At 36.7% G+C, this 18,475-nt stretch overlaps 1 protein-coding gene across 1 annotated transcript in view; it reads left to right on the top strand.

The window, feature by feature from the left end:
• LOC126233282 (baculoviral IAP repeat-containing protein 6) overlaps window positions 1-5,158 on the top strand; it is a 321,293-nt gene extending 316,135 nt beyond the window's left edge. The window contains exon 73 of the mRNA XM_049942854.1: window positions 3,538-5,158. Within this exon, the coding sequence (XP_049798811.1) occupies window positions 3,538-3,831 (294 nt within the window). The 3' untranslated portion in view covers window positions 3,832-5,158. The remainder of the gene's footprint in view (window positions 1-3,537) is intronic.
• Window positions 5,159-18,475: the final 13,317 nt, after the last annotated feature.

Below are 18,475 nucleotides of genomic sequence, written 5' to 3'. Positions count from 1 at the left end.
ACCATTCGTGTCCTGAAATCATACCTGGTGGCTGCCCACACCATGACACCAGGAGTAACACAGCTGTGCCTCTCCAAAACATTAGAAGAATGCTACATTTCCCCACGTCATTACCAGACTTGATGGCAGTGGTCATCCGTGGTAGTGCAGAACCAAGATTCATCACTGAACACAGTCAACTCATTCATCAGCAGTCCATGCTTCCTGGCCACTTCACAGCTTCAAAAACACTCATTTGTGTTGTGGTGTTAATCCTTTCCATTTGTGCCAAGCAGGTAGAAAGCCCAGACAGCTACGAGCATTTGTTTACGCTGGGCAGGTAGTGAGTCCTGCTGATTAACAGCATTCCTGTATGCCCAAGCATGGGAGCAGGTGAACGACCACTATAGAACCATGACTTGCTGTTGCCCACTTTTCAACAATCCTGCCACCGCTGTCATTATCTGCTGTTCATGGTAATGACACATTGTGTTACAGCTTTTACCTTCTCATGGATTCATTCCTCTTATCAGTTGTGCATCGCATTTGTGCACATTTGGTGAGACAACATTTACCCGCATTGGCTTTGCAGTGTCAGAATGTAATTTATTGGGCAAGGAAATCCTCATAAATAGTAGTGACGAAAATGATATTGATATTTTGGCCCTTTCTTCGGGTGAATATCTGGATGTGTCGGAAGTACTGCTGATTCTGCAACACCATGAGGAACTTTTTCAGAAGATTCTTCTGATGAAGAGGGAAAAAAAGATGAAGTGATAAGCACAACTTCATCATGAAAAAGAATGTATGACTGGTCAGATAATCATCCTGTGATTAAACGCCACCATTTTTTGAAAACATTTAGCGATGTAAGAATAGACTTCGATTATTCGGCAATACGCTTAGACTTCCGTAGTGAAAAAATGATGACTGTACCCAGCAGGTTACCATGGTGGAGGCATATAAAGCTTGCATAAGTTTATTGCTTCTTGGTGTGTTCTCTGCTTAAGCGAAGAACTAGAAAGGTAGAAGCGAATTAATGTTGGTCAACAGATGCTTTCTTTCAAATGTCAGTATTTTCACATACAATGTCCACAGTCCAGCATAAACTGATTCTGCATTTATTGCACTTAAGTGACAATTCAGCTGAATTTTAAGATATGCTTGTGAAACTATGGCTCATTGTAGAACATACCAGAAAAAAAAAATTCCATGAGGCCATAGACCAGTGTGAAAATTTAGTAATAGATGAAGTAAGTCTGCCACCTTTCAAAGGAAGGATCTGATTTAAGTAGTATATACCAAAGAAACATAGTCATTTTGGTATCAATGTTTTCATTCTTTGTGATGTAGAAAGTTATTATATTCTAGATTATGTTGTCTACAGTTGTGCTACCATAGAAATAGAATCCATAAATGCTGACTGGAGAAAAATGCGGTGATGTTATGTGTTTGTAACTGCCATACCTCAACAAAGGTAACACCGTAAACGGCAAACAATTGATATGCAGGCCTCAAATAATTCCTATGGTTGCATGAGAAATGTACCAATGCCATAGAAACAGCACACAAAAACAGTAAACATTTACCACTGTTGCCTCACAAACTGAAAAAAGGGGAAATACAATTCAGGTCATTTGGAACACTGTTGTCCGTAAAATGGATGGACAACAAAGAAATCTGGATGCTTTGAACCGTAGATGAACCAGATTTTCTTGAAACTGAGAGAAGAAGGAATAAGAAACAGGCCAAAATACCCACTAGAGACATGTTTTTGTTAATGGCTTCCAAAATTTGGTTGCTGAAAGAGAATATTGCCTGTTCAGTACAAGACCGGCACGAAAACCAAACTGATTTTTGCTTAAGATACTGTGGAAGTTGAGATGGTCTACAATCCTCCTGTGCATGAGTTTTTCAAGAATTTTTGAGAAGGTAGTTAATAGGGATATTGGACGATAGTTTGTAACAATGCTTTTATCACCCTTTTTAAAGAGTGGAATAACTACAGCCAATTTTAGTCTGTCAGGGACAATCCTTTCTTGTAGGGATGTATTGTATATGTTGCATAAGACGGGACTAACAATGGGATAGTTAGCTGTTGGGGATCTTCTTATATTGACTCGAGAATGGATAATGAGCAATACAAAAGAGAAGATAGCAATGGAAAATAGAGTACATAAAATGGAAGGGACATTCCATGATAAAAAAAAAAAATATACTACAAAAAAGTCTTTTTCCTAGAACACAAAAGTAATACACAGACAGACAGTGGACAGGCCTGAAACACTGTATGTGACACTTAAACTAGCAAGGTTTGGGGATCTTGAAAAACTGGCGAAAGTTGAAAGAATTCAAAGGGAAATACTGGGATGTAAAAGTAACAGTAATGCTCAATACAAATTAAGATCAAACAGGCTGCTCTGTTTGAAAATGGAAACGCTAACTGATGTAATAAGGAAAGCAAGACTACGTGGACACACATACTTAATGGTTAACAACAGACTAACAAGACATATCTTCAACTTGCTAAACAGCTACAGATCCAAGCCCACATGGTTCACAGAAATTGACAAAGCTATGAAAAACGCTGGAATTAGAATGTACACAATAGATAACAGAACACTTTTTGGAGAAGCAACTCAAAAGGCAGAATTTCAGGGAAGAAAGATGTCTGCAAATGAAAGGAAGTGGACCCAGGAAGAAAAAGAACAACATTTTCAACAAAAAAAGTAAGGCTTGGAGCAACCAAAATTAAACATAAAGAAGGAAAACCAAATGTTGATTTATTGTATCCTCCAAAAGGATTATTCGAATAAATAAACAAACAATAGCATCTTTCACAACTGTAATAACACCCGTATTTAGGCCACATCCATTTTGTAGAACAACTTTAGAAATGAAGTAGAGGGGGGAAAAAAAACCTCATCTGTAGGCCCTTTAAAATAAAGTGAAATGCATATGGTCTCAATGAAACTTTTATTACAGCTGCAAAAGGTGGTATATAATGTATATTTCTTATGTAATCGTGACTGTGGAAAAGAGGCTTAAAAACAAAACACAAAAAGATATGTGATATGACATCATCACTTATGGCTTAACCAGTGTTTTGACCACAGAAAAGTACCCATTAAAGAAAAACGATGAATTTGTCATCCAGTAAGCTATGTGGCAAGCACTATATTAAATTGTAAATCCTATTCTGTTCCTCATATGGCTTTTATGTTTCGAGATATACACACATTCCTCATTTGAAATCATGTCAAACCTTTGGAGGTGGTGCACTTGCATTTGGGGGAAGCAGGATTCAAGTCCTGCCTGACCATCCAGATTAGTTGTTCTGCGTTTCCCTAAATCAACGAAGGTTAATAAGGGACGACCTCAGGGGAAAAGGACATGCTACTTTTCCTGACTCATCATTGCCTTATCCCAGTCAGTGCTTGGTCTCTAATGACCTGGTCATCAGTGGGACATGAAAGTAATTCGTCTTTTCCCCACTATAGTTATAAGCAATTACTATATGTCATTACTTCTCTTTGAAAACCAGTTTTGTTTTTGCAGCGACATTTTCGACAGCTGAAGGAAGAATTAAATAAATTAAAAACTCCAGAGGGACTGGAAGATTTAGCAGATTCTTGCCTGGAACTTTCACCACCTTCTACCTCCAGTGTGCAGAGTGTGTCAGAATCAAAAGATGCCTCTCCTGTAGTCAGCACTCCTAGTCAAGGTTTTCTTCCATTTGGAGCCACAAGTAGCACAGATGACACACACAAGAAATCAACCGAAGAAAATGTACCAGCGGAGGTCTACAAGGACATGGAAATGGAGAAGATGGTTTCACAGTTTTGTGAATGAGAGGGCATTTTGGAATAAAATTGTAAGCAAATCCCAGTCAACAATCGTGGAGAAAATTCAAATAAATGTGACAGCCTGTCTTCTCAGTTGATTTATTTAAAACTGATCTTGAGTAAAATTTTTGCATTTCAGTATTACAGCTTAGTAGAACAGTTTATGAGGCTATGTTTGTATACTTACTCGAATGCAAAATATGCCAGTGGAAGAATCTTGCTTGATTCATTTGTTGCCATGTGACTAATTTACTTGGAAAGGTTTCTCTTTCCCAATTGAAAATCTTTCATTTAGGCTGTGGGTCGTGTGTGCACGTATATATGGAATAAATGTGATACTGTGTTATCTGAATTAGCTTATTACCCAGTGTGAGATTTTGTGTTGTGAGGTTGTGTGGACACTTTTTAAGTGCTTTCTGATTGATGGAAGACATTCTTTTGTGATCCAGTTGATAAATGTCAAGTGTACAAAAAACCTTAAGTGTTACAGTTCCAAAGAAATTACCTTCATAAGTTGTGAGCAGTTAGTTAATTAAGCTCTTTTGGAGAAGATGATATAGGGCATAAAATTGGGACTATTTTAAATTTTGATTGAAACTTAAATGTGCTTTCTGTGATTATTTCATACACTTGATGTTGTAAAAGCATGGTTCTGGTTCACATTTTGTGAATGAATGAATGTTTAATACATATCGAGTAACTTGAACTATTCAAGATAAAACTTGTTCTCAGAGTGAAGTCATTCTGATCTCCATACTGTTGCATTTAAGTAAATTCACTATATTGTCATTTTGTTTGCTTCACTATGATCATGATGATAACAGTGATGAACTTGCTTGTTAAATTTACTGTTTTCTTTCTTTTTTTTTTCTACTCGCCATTTCATAATTTAAAAAAATAAAATTCTACTGAAAAGGCTTCCTCCTCGATTTTAGTTGCTGAATATGTCATTTTCCATCTGTTACCAGACTAATTGGAAATGATGATACTGTGTATTTGACCTATATATATTTGGAGAGGTTGTTACAGAGTGCAACTCCATTTTGATACACAGTCTGTGTGTGATACTGTGTGATGCTACTTACAATTGATTGATTAGGTGTTTAACTGACAGGGAAGGCTTCATCTGTTAGTAGAATCTGTGTTTTTGCATCATGACAAAACTGTTAATAGACTGTGAATATTGTGTAAAGTTCATTGTTAATATAAGAGTTGAATGATTGTTACACAAACTGTTTATGAAATGCTTGCAGTCAAAATGTGAATATCGGATGCATTGAGAGAAACTGTGAATTCATTTGATGTAAACAAAATAAATATTTTAATTGTTTGTATCTCACTGCTTAAAATATTTTAGAAAAATAATTACCTAGTTTCCTGCTCATCCCCTCCCCTTCCCCCAGCCCCCTCCCTCCTCTGTCTCTCTCTGGTGCCCTTACTATCAGTTGGATGTCACATGTCATGCCCTTAAAAGAGGGAGGGAGGGAAGAGTTTGCTGTTTAGAAGGGGTTATTTTTAATCTTTGGTATGTTCATTATTTATTTAGAGGAATATCACTAAACTTTCTCAAATCTGCAAATAACACATGAACATACTGAACACAAAAATGTTTCTTAACACTTATGCTGTTTTGGATTTTTTTCAAGTCTTTGTTGATAATACTTAAGTCAACATAAAATTCGTAGAGGAGTTGGCATTTCAGAACTGAAGTTGCTGTTTAGGTGATGAATATAATTGACAGCATTCAATAATAAACAGTAAGATGATGGTTAGATCATAAGCCTCAAAACAGTTACTATTTAAGACGGTATTTTCCCTATTCATCCTAGAACTGCAGAGGAGGCAGCATCTAGAAGAGGTTGTACCAATGTGGAATGTGTTAGTGTTTACAGAGGAAACATTGCTGAAATCAAAGGATTGAATATTGACAGTCCTGTCTCCTTTAAAATATCTCCCGATATAAATAATAAAATAACATGTGTTTCACCATGCAACATATTACATTATGAAATATTAAAAAGATAGTAAATACTTAACACAATCATCTTGTTGGGTTTATATCTTCTGTTGAAGTGTGTGTTTCCTTAAATCTCATATCTGTGTGTAAGAACATGACACTAGATGAGAGTGAAATGAGAAAGTTGGAAAAAACAATTTATATAATTACAGTGAACAAAGAAAGCACACCAAAGATATACAGTGCAGCAGAAAACATTACATACACTGAGGCTCTAAAAAGCAAGCTAATCTGTACATTCTATCTTCACAAGTAATGTAGTTTCAGGAATAAAACAAAACCCACTAAGTTAACACTTCACTATCAAAATATGTTTAAGTCAAGAATAGAAAAAAAAAAAATAGAAATACATTGCTTTTTGCAGAAAATGTAGTTTTAAAAACCCAAAACTAATACACAACTTTATTATCCAGTATTGAGTACCATTAGTCACATAACTACCATTATGTATTACATTTTATTATTAGTGTTTTTAATTTGAAAGTTGTTTCAAATTATTATTGATATAATGATGTCAATCCCCTTAACCCAATAGTTTTTACTTCCAGCACTGCAGTGCCATTTTTATACTGGAATAACCACTGTCTGTATATTTTTAATGACTATTGCACTTACTATTGCTTATTGAGTAACTTGGAACCATGGTAAGACACTAGACTCTTATTTGTGTATGAATTTGATCCAGATTTAGGCTGTACATAATTCCCTAAACTGCGTATGGCAAATGCTGGAAAGGTTCCTCTGAAAAGTCATTGCCAAGTTCCTTCCCTATCATTTCCCAATCAAAGTTGTGTTCCATCACAAATGAGCTAATGAGTGACAGAATGTTAAACCCATATCTTCCTTTCTTCCCTTAATAAGACTTCGTAGCTGGTATGCAGGCACAGTCCAATGGATTCAGCAAGATAAATGTTTTATTTATTGCTCTCTGTTTGGCATCAATCATATTAATTCCACCATACTTCAAGTAAGTTCAGAGCACAAAATATATCCCATCTCTACGTAATGTGTGCTTGTTTGTTTCTTTCTTTTTAGTGTAACTGTTCCACTATCGTAATTTTTGAACTAATTATCAGAAATACTTATGTCATTGTTGAAAACCAGTTTTAGTTTATCTTAGAAAATGCCAGGAATATTTTAACACTAATATGTCCCTCTTACTCCAATAACATACGAATGTGTGGTGCATGTTCTTTCGGACTTGCACAAAAGAGCAAACACCATGCATTCATTAATTGATTTGCTCAATGGGCAATGAATCCACAACTGTCAGTGCGGATGCACACTTTACATGACCTTCAGAGGTGGTCTAAAAATTAGCATGGAAGGCATAGAATGGGACTGTGGATAGGTGGTGCTACGTGGGAATGTGGATTCACCGGGGAGCATGTCGAGATGTTCGCACATTTGTGATAAACTCTGTGTTCAGATGGTGCAATGGTCAATGCAATATTGCAGGAGATTGCGGGCCCGAATCCTAATCTGACACACATTTTCGCTTGTTGTCGATTCCACACAAAGTCCTGATGCACCTGACATCCTCAGTTCCTTCCCTTTCTCCTCTCCCTCCACCTCCAATTACGTAATAAAACATCACCTAATTACCACCTATAGGTTTATGAAATAGACTGGAGGTAGAGTTATCATACATAAGAATCTCTAAGCTGTAGTGAAAATTAAGTAGAGAGAATAAGAGCTCTAGAGAACAGAAGTCCTACACAATAACAAAGTATGTCTATCGATACTGGAAGTCAAAGGCTACCTAGATTGGCAGTTAGTAGAATAGTTCAGCCATCAGGCCCAGAGGGCCACATGATGCTGACTGTCTGTAGTGCGACTTCAGCTGTACTCTGTCTCAGCTGACCATTCTCCTAGCTGTTGTCAGCTTTCCAGACCTCGTAGTTGCTCAAGTAACTCCTCAAACTGTCACGGGAGGCTGTGTGCAACCCATTCCAGCCCTTGCAAAAATTACTTGTAATAACAGGAATGGAACTCGGTTCTATAGGGTGTTTATTTGCCAGGCCAGCCTGGAAAACCACGGAAATTTTTTCATTAGGGAGAAATCTGGGGAAAACTGAATTTTTTTAGAGTTCTGAATATTTTTCTTTGTTTTAGTTGTCAGTTAAAAATTCATAATTTTGAGTTGTAAGGACTGATACTCTAAGAAAGAATTTTACTTTATCCCACTACTGCCAAATAATACTGCATCAATGAGAGAATAACACCAAAATAAAACTTAAGTTGCAAAGAAAATGCACCATTTACAACAGCAAAACAGATTTTGCTCACACAAGCGCATGCTGAATGCAAAATGTGTTGAGGGCTATTCAATACTTTGTTACAACAAACTGCTCATGGGCCTCATTTTGATGAGTGTAATGTCACAACTGTTTACATTTCGAACAGGTCGTGGAAAAATATTACAAATGGTGGTCCAAGAAGCTTTACTTTCAAAGTAAATTTCCTTTTACGTATGATGACTTAGGTTACATGTGAGAATGTGCGATGAATTTCTTAAATCACGAAGCATTAGACTCTCATTAAAAACTGAACACTGAAGACCAGCCACTTAGAAAAATTTCATGCCCAGAAGACCACCCATTTATGCCTTTATTTAAAATTTTACTGGTGTATTTGTGTTTGATATATGTTAAGTGGTAACAGATGCTAAAAAGACTAAATTTCAAGGTTAGTTTTTCACATTTATTTTAGTTCTTTCATAGATTATGAATTATCCAATAACAATGGAGAAAGTATAATTATCCTCCATAAAAAAAGTGCGAAGTGAGTTCTTGAGCAATTTCGCATGTAATTGGCTTTTCGACGGAGATGTCAAAGTGCTCAATGGAACGTGTATTCGGCCAGATAACCCACAAAATGTTCATTGCACATCTGGGAAATTTATAATCGTGCTTGTCAGAAATATTGCTGCTGCAATTTAAGCTGCATGCTTAGCATACTGCCTGACTACACACTCAGAGAAAACAGCAAAAAATTATATGTGAAATCTTAGCTTTTTTGTAGCTATACTGTATATCAATTTAAACCATTAACTTTTCCTGTTTGTGTGTTTGCACTTCTTAACAGTGATGTTGCTACTGGCTAATTACCTCATGTGTCCTATGCTCTATATATATCTGCTGTCATTGGCTGGCGAGATCATATGACATAAGAAGCTATGGCTGACTGACAAAAGCTTCAGAAGATACTGTGCTGTATTCGGTGGAATTCATGTTTATACACCCGTAATATGAAAATATGCATTGTACATGTTGCTGCGCATCAGAGGTCTTTCGTTTTCTAAAGTGCCGAGAATTTCTATGCCCGTGTATAAAACCTTCATCATTCAAAGGATTGGTAAGTTTTACTGCTCCGAGGAAAAATATATTGTCATTTAACATGGAAAAAGTGCTCTCACCAGGGTTATAGTAAGTTTTCACCTGAGAAAAAGTGTACATTTAGCCAGGAAAAACAAAGAATCTTTTTTCTTGTCCGCATATATTCTCTTTACTATGCATAGTAGGACTGGTGTGAAGGAGAAAAATAAACTTATAATGCCCTCTGATGAGGCTCTCCACATTTCAAATCTGCATCTGCTTATTCAACTTTAGGTTTCCCATGATTTCCTCACATTGCTTGATCCATCATTGCCCACACAATTTTTTTTTTCTGGCTTTATTTAATATTTTAGTCTGTAACTTGTTTTGGTGCAGAAACATGATTTTACTTCTTAATTTATTTGGCATTCCATCCCGAGGTGCTGGGGTTGGTGGTTGTGTGTGTGGGAGGTGTGCCTGTTTATGTGTGCGAATGGTGTGTGTCTCTTCTTTACAGAAGAAGGCTGTGACCGAGAGCTTTACATAAGTGTCTTTTAATTGTGCCTTGTCTGCAATTTGGCATGTCTTCTTTACAGTAAGCAGCAATCTATCTTTTCCTACATTGTTGATATTCCTACCTGGTGTTTTCATTGTTTTGTTTTAAAAATTGTACTTTGTTTAGGCCCTGTACCATTTCATACATCAAATGGAGAGCAGTAATGTGTAGCACAGAATTGAACATGGAAGAAATACTATATAGTGACTTACAATTATTTTTTTTATTTTATTTTTTTTTTAAATTTTTTTTTTAATTTTTGTAAACATAGGTATTTAAATACAGAAACTGGTTTACTGTGCAATGTAGAAACTAAATGTTTTCTTCTAAACTGCATTTTCTTAGTTTAGGCATAATCTGAAATGTGGTACTTCACAACACATTTGTCAGGATATAACCTTACTTTGCACATTACACAAGTAATTTCATGCCTTTACCACATGGAATACATTATTTTTTCGACAAGGTGATTCACTCCATCATAACACACTTCTGTATTCTAGATGTTACAACATTTGGTGTCCCTATCTTTGGAGCTGTCAGTAATTCCAGTATTATTCTTTGGATGAAATCTAAGAACAGTGAATAGTTTCTCTACAATACCTGCAAGTTGACCATCACACCATGTAGGCAATTTCTGAAAGGAGGCACCACCACCACTTCTGTGACCTGATTTGAATCTTGTAGAGACCTTGATGGTGATCATAGAGATGTACTTCCACCATACTACAGTTACAGTGAGGTATGATAGTTGGCTGCAGAATGCTGATCTGATTTCTATTGTGGCACTGTGTGTGTGTGTGTGTGTGTGTGTGTGTGTGTGTGTGTGTGTGTGTTGTTTTTTTAAAAATGGACTTGCCAGATGAATTCATCTGGTTTCATTTATCGGAGCAGAACTTGTTTGTTAACTGCCTCTGACTTCAACTTTTATAAGGGTTCTCCGCAGAGAAAACTATATGTGATATCACAAATTAAGCTGTGGCAGAACTAAACAGCATAACTTAAACAAGAACTTTTGATTTTACAGAACCAAAATTATAGTTGGGTGGTGATTATAATAATAATGTTACTACAGACATCAGTCTTGCATCAATGGAATTTTACCTCCAAAGCAGGGAGTTACATCAAGAAACTACACTGCAGGAATAAAAGTAAACTAAAAATGATGAAACGTAAAATATAAATTTCCACACAGTTTGGTAGTTGTTTGATCCTGTTCTTGGCCTGCATAAAGGATCTTCAAGTTATGTTAAAGGCCCATATGAGAATTTTAATATGTGCCTCTTGATGATAGCATAAGCACCTGCAACTATTGTTTCAGTTTTAATCTTAAAGATTCAAATTGTGCAATTTTGAACCAACGAAAATGACTTAGTGCAAGCAATAGACATTGATGATCATACACTAAATGAAATGTTGTATGTAAAATTTCATGTGGTCCAGCTGGATAACAATTCATTTAAACATGTTCTGCACTAATATGTATTTTTCACGGTGTTGACTTGAAGTCAGTGAATGGTATTACATTATTTTCCACACTATAACTCCTAATTGCCTTAATTTTGTTTGTAGCTAATAACAAAAAATCAGCTTCATTTTAAATGTGACTTGCACAGAAACTACAGAAAAATATTTTTTCAGTAAACTTTGCTGCCACGCATAACCTTCAGTGAGGTTCCATATCTGCTACAAATGTCTTCCACATGCTCCCTTCAGACATGAAGCAAGAGGTTGGGAACCCCTATAGATTAAAAATATAATTTTAAAAAGTTGTATTAGACATTACTACTACAAATTAACTGAATAAAATCAATGATGTTGTTGTTGTGGTCTTCAGTCCTGAGACTGGTTTGATGCAGCTCTCCATGCTACTCTAAGCAGGAATAAAACAAAACCCACTAAGTTAACACTTCCTGTGCAAGCTTCTTCATCTCCCAGTACCTACTGCAACCTACATCCTTCTGAATCTGCTTGGTGTATTCATCTCTTGGTCTTCCTTTATGATTTTTACCCTCAACGCTGCCCTCCAATACTAAACTGGTGATCCCTTGATGCCTCAGAACGTGTCCTACCAACCGATCCCTTCTTCTAGTCAAGTTGTGCCACAAACTTCTCTTCTCCCCAATCCTATTCAATACCTCCTCATTAGTTATGTGATCTACCCATCTAACCTTCAGCATTCTCCTGTAGCACCACATTTCAAAAGCTTCTATTCTCTTCTTGTCCAAACTATTTATCGTCCATGTTTCACTTCCATACATGGCTACACTCCATACAAATACTTTCAGAAACGACTTCCTGACACTTAAATCTATACTCGATGTTAACAAATTTCTCTTCTTCAGAAACGCTTTCCTTGCCATTGCCAGTCTACATTTTATATCCTTTATTTTGCTCCCCAAATAGCTAAACTCCTTTACTACTTTAAGCATCTCATTTCCTAATCTGATTCCCTCAGCATCACCTGACTTAATTCGACTACATTCAATTATCCTCGTTTTGCTGTTGTTGATGTTCATCTTATATCCTCCCTTCAAGACACTGTCCATTCCATTCAACTGCTCTTCCAAGTCCTTTGCTGTCTCTGACAGAATTACAATGTCATCGGCGAAACCTCAAAGTTTTTATTTCTTCTCCATGGATTTTAATTCCTACTCCGAATTTTTATTTTGTTTCCTTCACTGCTTGCTCAATATACAGATTGAATAACATCGGGGAGAGGCTACAGCCCTGTCTCACTCCCTTCCCAACCACTGCTTCCCTTTCATGTCCCTTGACTCTTATAACTTCCATCTGGTTTCTGTACAAATTGTAAATAGCCTTTCGCTCCCTGTATTTTACCCCTGCCACCTTCAGAATTTGAAAGAGAGTATTCCAGTCAACATTGACAAAAGCTTTCTCTAAGTCTACAAATGCTAGAAACGTAGGTTTGCCTTTCCTTAATCTACCTTCTAAGATAAGTCGTAGGGTCAGTATTGCCTCACGTGTTCCAATATTTCTACGGAATCCAAACTGATCTTCCCCGAGGTCAGCTTCTACCAGTTTTTCCATTTGATAAAAGAACCATGTTAGCTGTATGGTAAGGGACATGTTTACTTGAAAAGAGCTCTATGGTTACAAACGTACTTTACGTTGATAAATGCCAGCCTAATCAGTTTAGTATTATGGTCCCAGTAGGAGGTAAATGGTAGCAATGTAGTGAAACTGAGGAAACAGCAGCAAACTCACAGCTTTCCTGTGTTAAATTTACCCTATGTGAGCACACATAGTATAAAACAGTGGTATAATAGTTCATTATTAATATAGTGTACAGATCAGCAGCTGCTTCTAGTTTGTTGATGTACACCTTGAGCCATTCCACATCATTGAAAATTATCCTTCATAGTAGAATCTGTAGATCACAATAACTAAATGAATCGTATTATTGATCAGCAGTGATCATCTTGCCCGGTACAGACCTTATATGATCGTGCTCATTGCTGCACTTCCTCATCAATAGGAACTCAGACAAAGCATTAATAGTTTAAAAAAGTCCAAAAATATTAATTTTAAGTTTGGACTGTATAAAAATTAGGTCTCTCAATCACCATAAGGGAATTGGAATATTAAATTTATAGCATTTTGAAAGCTCGAGAGAGATTTCTTAGCTTACATTGTACCTATCTATTGCTCGGTACCGCCTCTGTTTCATAAGAACTAATCTGTCTGCTTACAGGTATCTACATTTACAGGGTGGCTAGAAATAGTGGAGAAGCTTGTAAGGGTATTGCAGCGTAGATTGTGCTGAGGAATAAATGTTAAGAAAAAAATTCACTACATTGCACTTTTACTGAGTTAAGTAGCATTGAAGTTAGCCAATGAAGCCATTACACGTGTTGATGCAAGTGACCTGTTGTGCTTTTGTTCCATTTTTAGCACTGTTCTTCTTATAATTGCTATTTGAAATTTTGTTTTTCAGATTTCACAGCTCTAGGAACTGAACACTTGTTTTGACATTCCAAAAGTAAAAATTATCAACGTGTTGTAATATTATACACTACTGAGGATGACAGGACTACAGAAGTTGAAGATACGTTAAAATGTGTTCTAACATTCAACAGCAAATGGATGTCAGTTGTGTTGAAGTATAGTTTTGTGCATTGTTTTATAGATGGATGTGACCCATGCCTTCTTCCAGCTACTGAGCACTTTTTTTTTAACTGCAAAACTACTTCTGTATCTCCCATTTGTAAAGGAACATTTTAAACAGGAGTTTTGCACTGCTGATTTTGTTTTCTACCTTTAATTTCATTTTCTGTGTCATCCATGAGTGTCTGCACACTAACTTTGGTGCTGCTGACAACCTTTTATATGACTATTTTTTTTTTTTTTTAGTTTTGTGAGGGTTCATAGCAGTTCCTACCCCTTCCTAACTAATTAGGATGAAATTTGGAATGTTCGTGCCTTGACACATTAGTGTGCTGAACATGCTAGCAGCACAAACTCTTTGCAAATTGTTGCATGTGGAGGCCTCCACTGACGAACTCAAAACAAGAAGGTTCAGCAAGCTTTTTGCAACTTCCGTTACTCAACTGAAGAAGGTTTGCTTACCTCATGCCTTCTGGAGCTGTCATGGTGTGGCCATTGTTTTCTTCTCTGCCAGTCACAGATTCTAACATGCATACAATCAACTGTGAATGAAGGAAAGGCAAGTGTGAGAGTCTCGAGTGAAAGAATGCCAACTTAATTTATTAAAAATGAAAAAAAAAGTCTTTAGAGCTAATCTAACAGCAATACTTGAATCTTAACTTCATGGAGTCTGACCTTCACTTGTCAAGCACCACTGCAAATTCACAAAAATCTCCACATGACTCTTATTCCCATACAAGATCACATATCAACATTTTCCAAGGCAGACTAATATTTTCACTTAAACATACAGTCACGGTAAATACATGGTGTCAATGTGAAAGTAAGTTGTAGACTCCTTGAATACCAGTCAAAGATTGAGTAATAAGCTAGCTTCAGTATTTCGTGCTGCCCTGCGCAGGTCATATTTCTGGTTGGCCAGTTTAGTTGGCCAATGATTGACAACATTACATAAAATTCTAATTAATATCTGAGCTTCATTCTGGAGTTAAAATTGTGTTTAGGAAACTGTGAATCTGGATAATGTCAACAACCTAGTTGGAGGTATATATAAATGCTTAAATTGTAAATATTAATGAACGAAGTTGTATGTTTGCTGCCAAGCCTTGAAGTGTTAATCACTGCATTGTCTGTACTCTCCAGTACAATGGGGCTCCTACTCGCACCTTCATCCTCACATTTTGTTATCTGTCATTTTGTGAGATTGGGAGTGTTACTGATCTTAACTGCTTGTCGGCTTACAGTAGCGTGAACCTATTGTACTGTGTGATGAGTTGTAATCAAATGTGGGCTGACATGGGAAATAAATGCCACAAGGTCTTTTGATAATATTCTGCTACAGTAGTTGTTGAGGCTTCACACATTCCAATCCTGACAGTCAAACTTCATTAACAGCTCTCTCGAGCCCTGTGCTTTATTTTGTAACTAATGTGCTGTAACCACTATTTCTTCAAAAGCTTGTTTATGAACACTGTTCTATTAGTTACATATCTAACAGTGCATGGTCAATCATTTTCTAAATTTGAGCCAAAGTTCTACATGCTCATGCTCAGAAGCAAAGGTTTTGAATTCCTTGAGACATGACACTGGTGTCTCTTTATGCAGTTTTCTGAAAATATAAATCTTTCTATTTGTTTCAGTTGACCTTTGTACTTTTGGTAATCATTGTTGCCATGCTGGGATTTCAAAACTGTAAGTTATACATTATTATGACAGGTGAGGTAATTTTTATTGAATGCTAGACTGCACTTCAAAGTCACACAGATGCATGACATTATTTTGAAACATGTAAACAATATTCTACCAATCGTTCAACTTCTCAATGTTAGAAATCCACTCCTTGGTCATGGAGCCATTCAAGAACCACTGTGTGAACATCCTTTCTCTCAAGATAATCTTTCTTTCATTCTACCAAAAAGATGGAAATTGCATGTTATGAAATATGCACTTACCGATCAGCAATATTCACATCTGCATGACCTTGGTCAAATTGTTGACACCACTTCACTGTGACAGGACACAACATTGCATTTTGTCATATACTGCCATTATTTCACAGTGAATCTTTATGCAGTTTATATTCATTGCCCATAAGACTAGTACTATCCCATGTACTTTGGAGTGTGTTTCCAGTTGCTGTGCCATTTCAGTCACATCCTGTGATTCACATGTACTGTAACTGAATTACGTCAGAAGAGAGTACATTTGTAGGAAAGCCAGAATACGTACTCTCTTCTGATGATGTACCAATGTCATTGTGCAATGGTCTAAGCATGGGATGACATGTATAAGTTACTTTCTGAAGTCCAAACATACAATTACCTAATAGTCACTGATACCAACCGCTTTCATTGTGACCATCTTCGAGGTCCATTTTATTTTTTGCTGTTAGGTGTAATATATTTCCTTCTGAACTATCTGCTCCAAAACTGGAGAGGAATTCTGCTTTACGCAACACACCTTCATAGTTTCGTTTTTGTTCAGACATGTTTCAGCAATTTTGTGCTATCTTCAGTGGGTTTATTTGTTTATTTTCCCAAAGAAACTTTTGGCACAAAATATTTACATTTGTAAAAGTGAGCAATTATTGTAAAATATATTTTTACTTTAGTTTACATGCAATACAGAGCTGAGACATGTTTATTTGTGATATGTCTAAAGTTTATATATTACGTTTGGAAATAAATTGGATGTATAAATGAAGCTACTGGATATTTATGCTAGTAGCTTTGGGTCAACTACACAATCTACAGCTTGTCATCTGCAAACAGCAAAATGTTATTTTATTTTTCTGTTTATTATCCATTTCCAACCAAGAATCACTATGTAACATGTTGTTTAGCATGTTAGTTACAGTTTTTGATATTATTATGTTTGTACTTTATTTGTGTCGGGGTAACATGCTTATTTCTTGTGCTTTTGTTGTTACATGGAGCTACTGGCACAAATATCCAATATCATCATGTGAAGTATGTAAACAAATGCATATGCAACTTTATTTCCAAATGTACTACATAACTAGAAACTTTAGACATATCATCAATATACAACATATGTAGAATGCACCAATTCAATGATACATGTCTCAGCTCTGTACTGCATGCAAACTAAAAAAAAATTTAACAATAATCACTCATTTTACAAATGTAAATATTTTATACCAAAAGTTTCTTTAAAATTTAATGTATAACAATTTGCAGAAGGAAAATAAACAAATAAACCCACTGAAGACACCACAAAAATTGCTGAAACAAAACTACAAAGGTGTCTTGCATAAGGCGGAATTTCTTTTCAATTTTCTAAGCAAGCACGGAAATAAGAAGAACTGCAACATTCACAAAATGATTGTCTGTTCCAAGTCACTTTTAGAGAAAACATGTAGCATTCTTTCACAGGATGTCTTGTCATGCCCACCACTTACAGAACTGTAATTATACCAATTGATTGTTGGATGATTAATGTCTCCTCCGATGGTGACTGTATGGTTGGGGAACATATCTGTTAGTGAGCTGAAAATTTCTTTAAAATTTTCAGTTACATCTGAGGTTGCATCTGATATTCAATAAAGGATAGAAAGGAAAAATACTGCTTAACTGGGGAAAGGAATAGGAATCAGAAACTGAGTAAGTATGGACCAGAGTTTCATTCATCCAGCAGGGAGCGAAAATTATGGGAGGGAAGCAGACTTATTTAGAGAAAATCATACAATGGAAAATCCAGCACGGAATAACAACAGTATTACGAAAAGAACAGATTGCTACACACCACATAGAGGAGGCTCTGGGTCGCAGACAAGCACAATGAGAAAATTACTAAACATATAAGTTTTCAGCCAAAAGGCCTTGTTCAGTAAAAGAAAGCAGACATGCTTTCACACGAGCACAACTCTCAGACACATGGCTGCTGTGCCCTGACTGTGGACTGCAAGTGCATCTGATGTGAGCAGCAATCTGGAATGGGTTTTGGGAGTATGGAGACAGCATGGAGGGAGGGGAATAGCAGGGTAGGGTTGGCGGAATGTGGTGTGCTGCTTGTAAGAGCATACAGGAACGTGTTTGGGGCAGGATGCGGCTGCTAGGTGAAGAGTGGGGACATTATGTTTGGGGAGTCAGGGAAGAGGAGCAGAATGGGGAGAGGAAAAGGGAGAGGAGAGAGGTAGAGAAAGTGAAACAACTTGTTGGTACATTGGTGGAATAGAAGGCATGCGAGGAGCTGAAGTGGGAGCAGAGAAGCAGATGGAGAACTTGGACTAGTGAAGGTTGAGGCCAGGGTGAGGCTTACTGGATGAAGAATACATAGTCCAGAGAGTTCCCATCTACTGTTGTTGGTAGGAAGAATCAGGCTGTGAAGCAGTCATTGGCTATGAAGCACATCATATTGGGCACCAGTTTGAACAACTGAGTGGTCCAGCTGTCTCTTGGCCACAGTTTGGCAATGACCTTGTGTGCAGACAGACAGCTTGTTAGTTGTGACTTTTCATGCTTTCCCAGTGGATCTGTTGCAAATACACTTCTCAGGTTTGCCGCCAGATCATATTGTGTAACTTGCACAATATTTCATCGATGCAACTGCTCGACATCATCAGGTGGTGATAGCTGCTGCTGACACTGCTGCAAGGCCCAACTGATGATAA

Source organism: Schistocerca nitens, chromosome 1, assembly GCF_023898315.1.
Source record: "Schistocerca nitens isolate TAMUIC-IGC-003100 chromosome 1, iqSchNite1.1, whole genome shotgun sequence".
Taxonomy (NCBI): Eukaryota; Metazoa; Arthropoda; class Insecta; order Orthoptera; family Acrididae; genus Schistocerca; species Schistocerca nitens.
The sequence above is the reverse complement of the archived record's forward strand: the minus strand, read 5'-3'. Positions and strand labels throughout refer to the sequence as shown.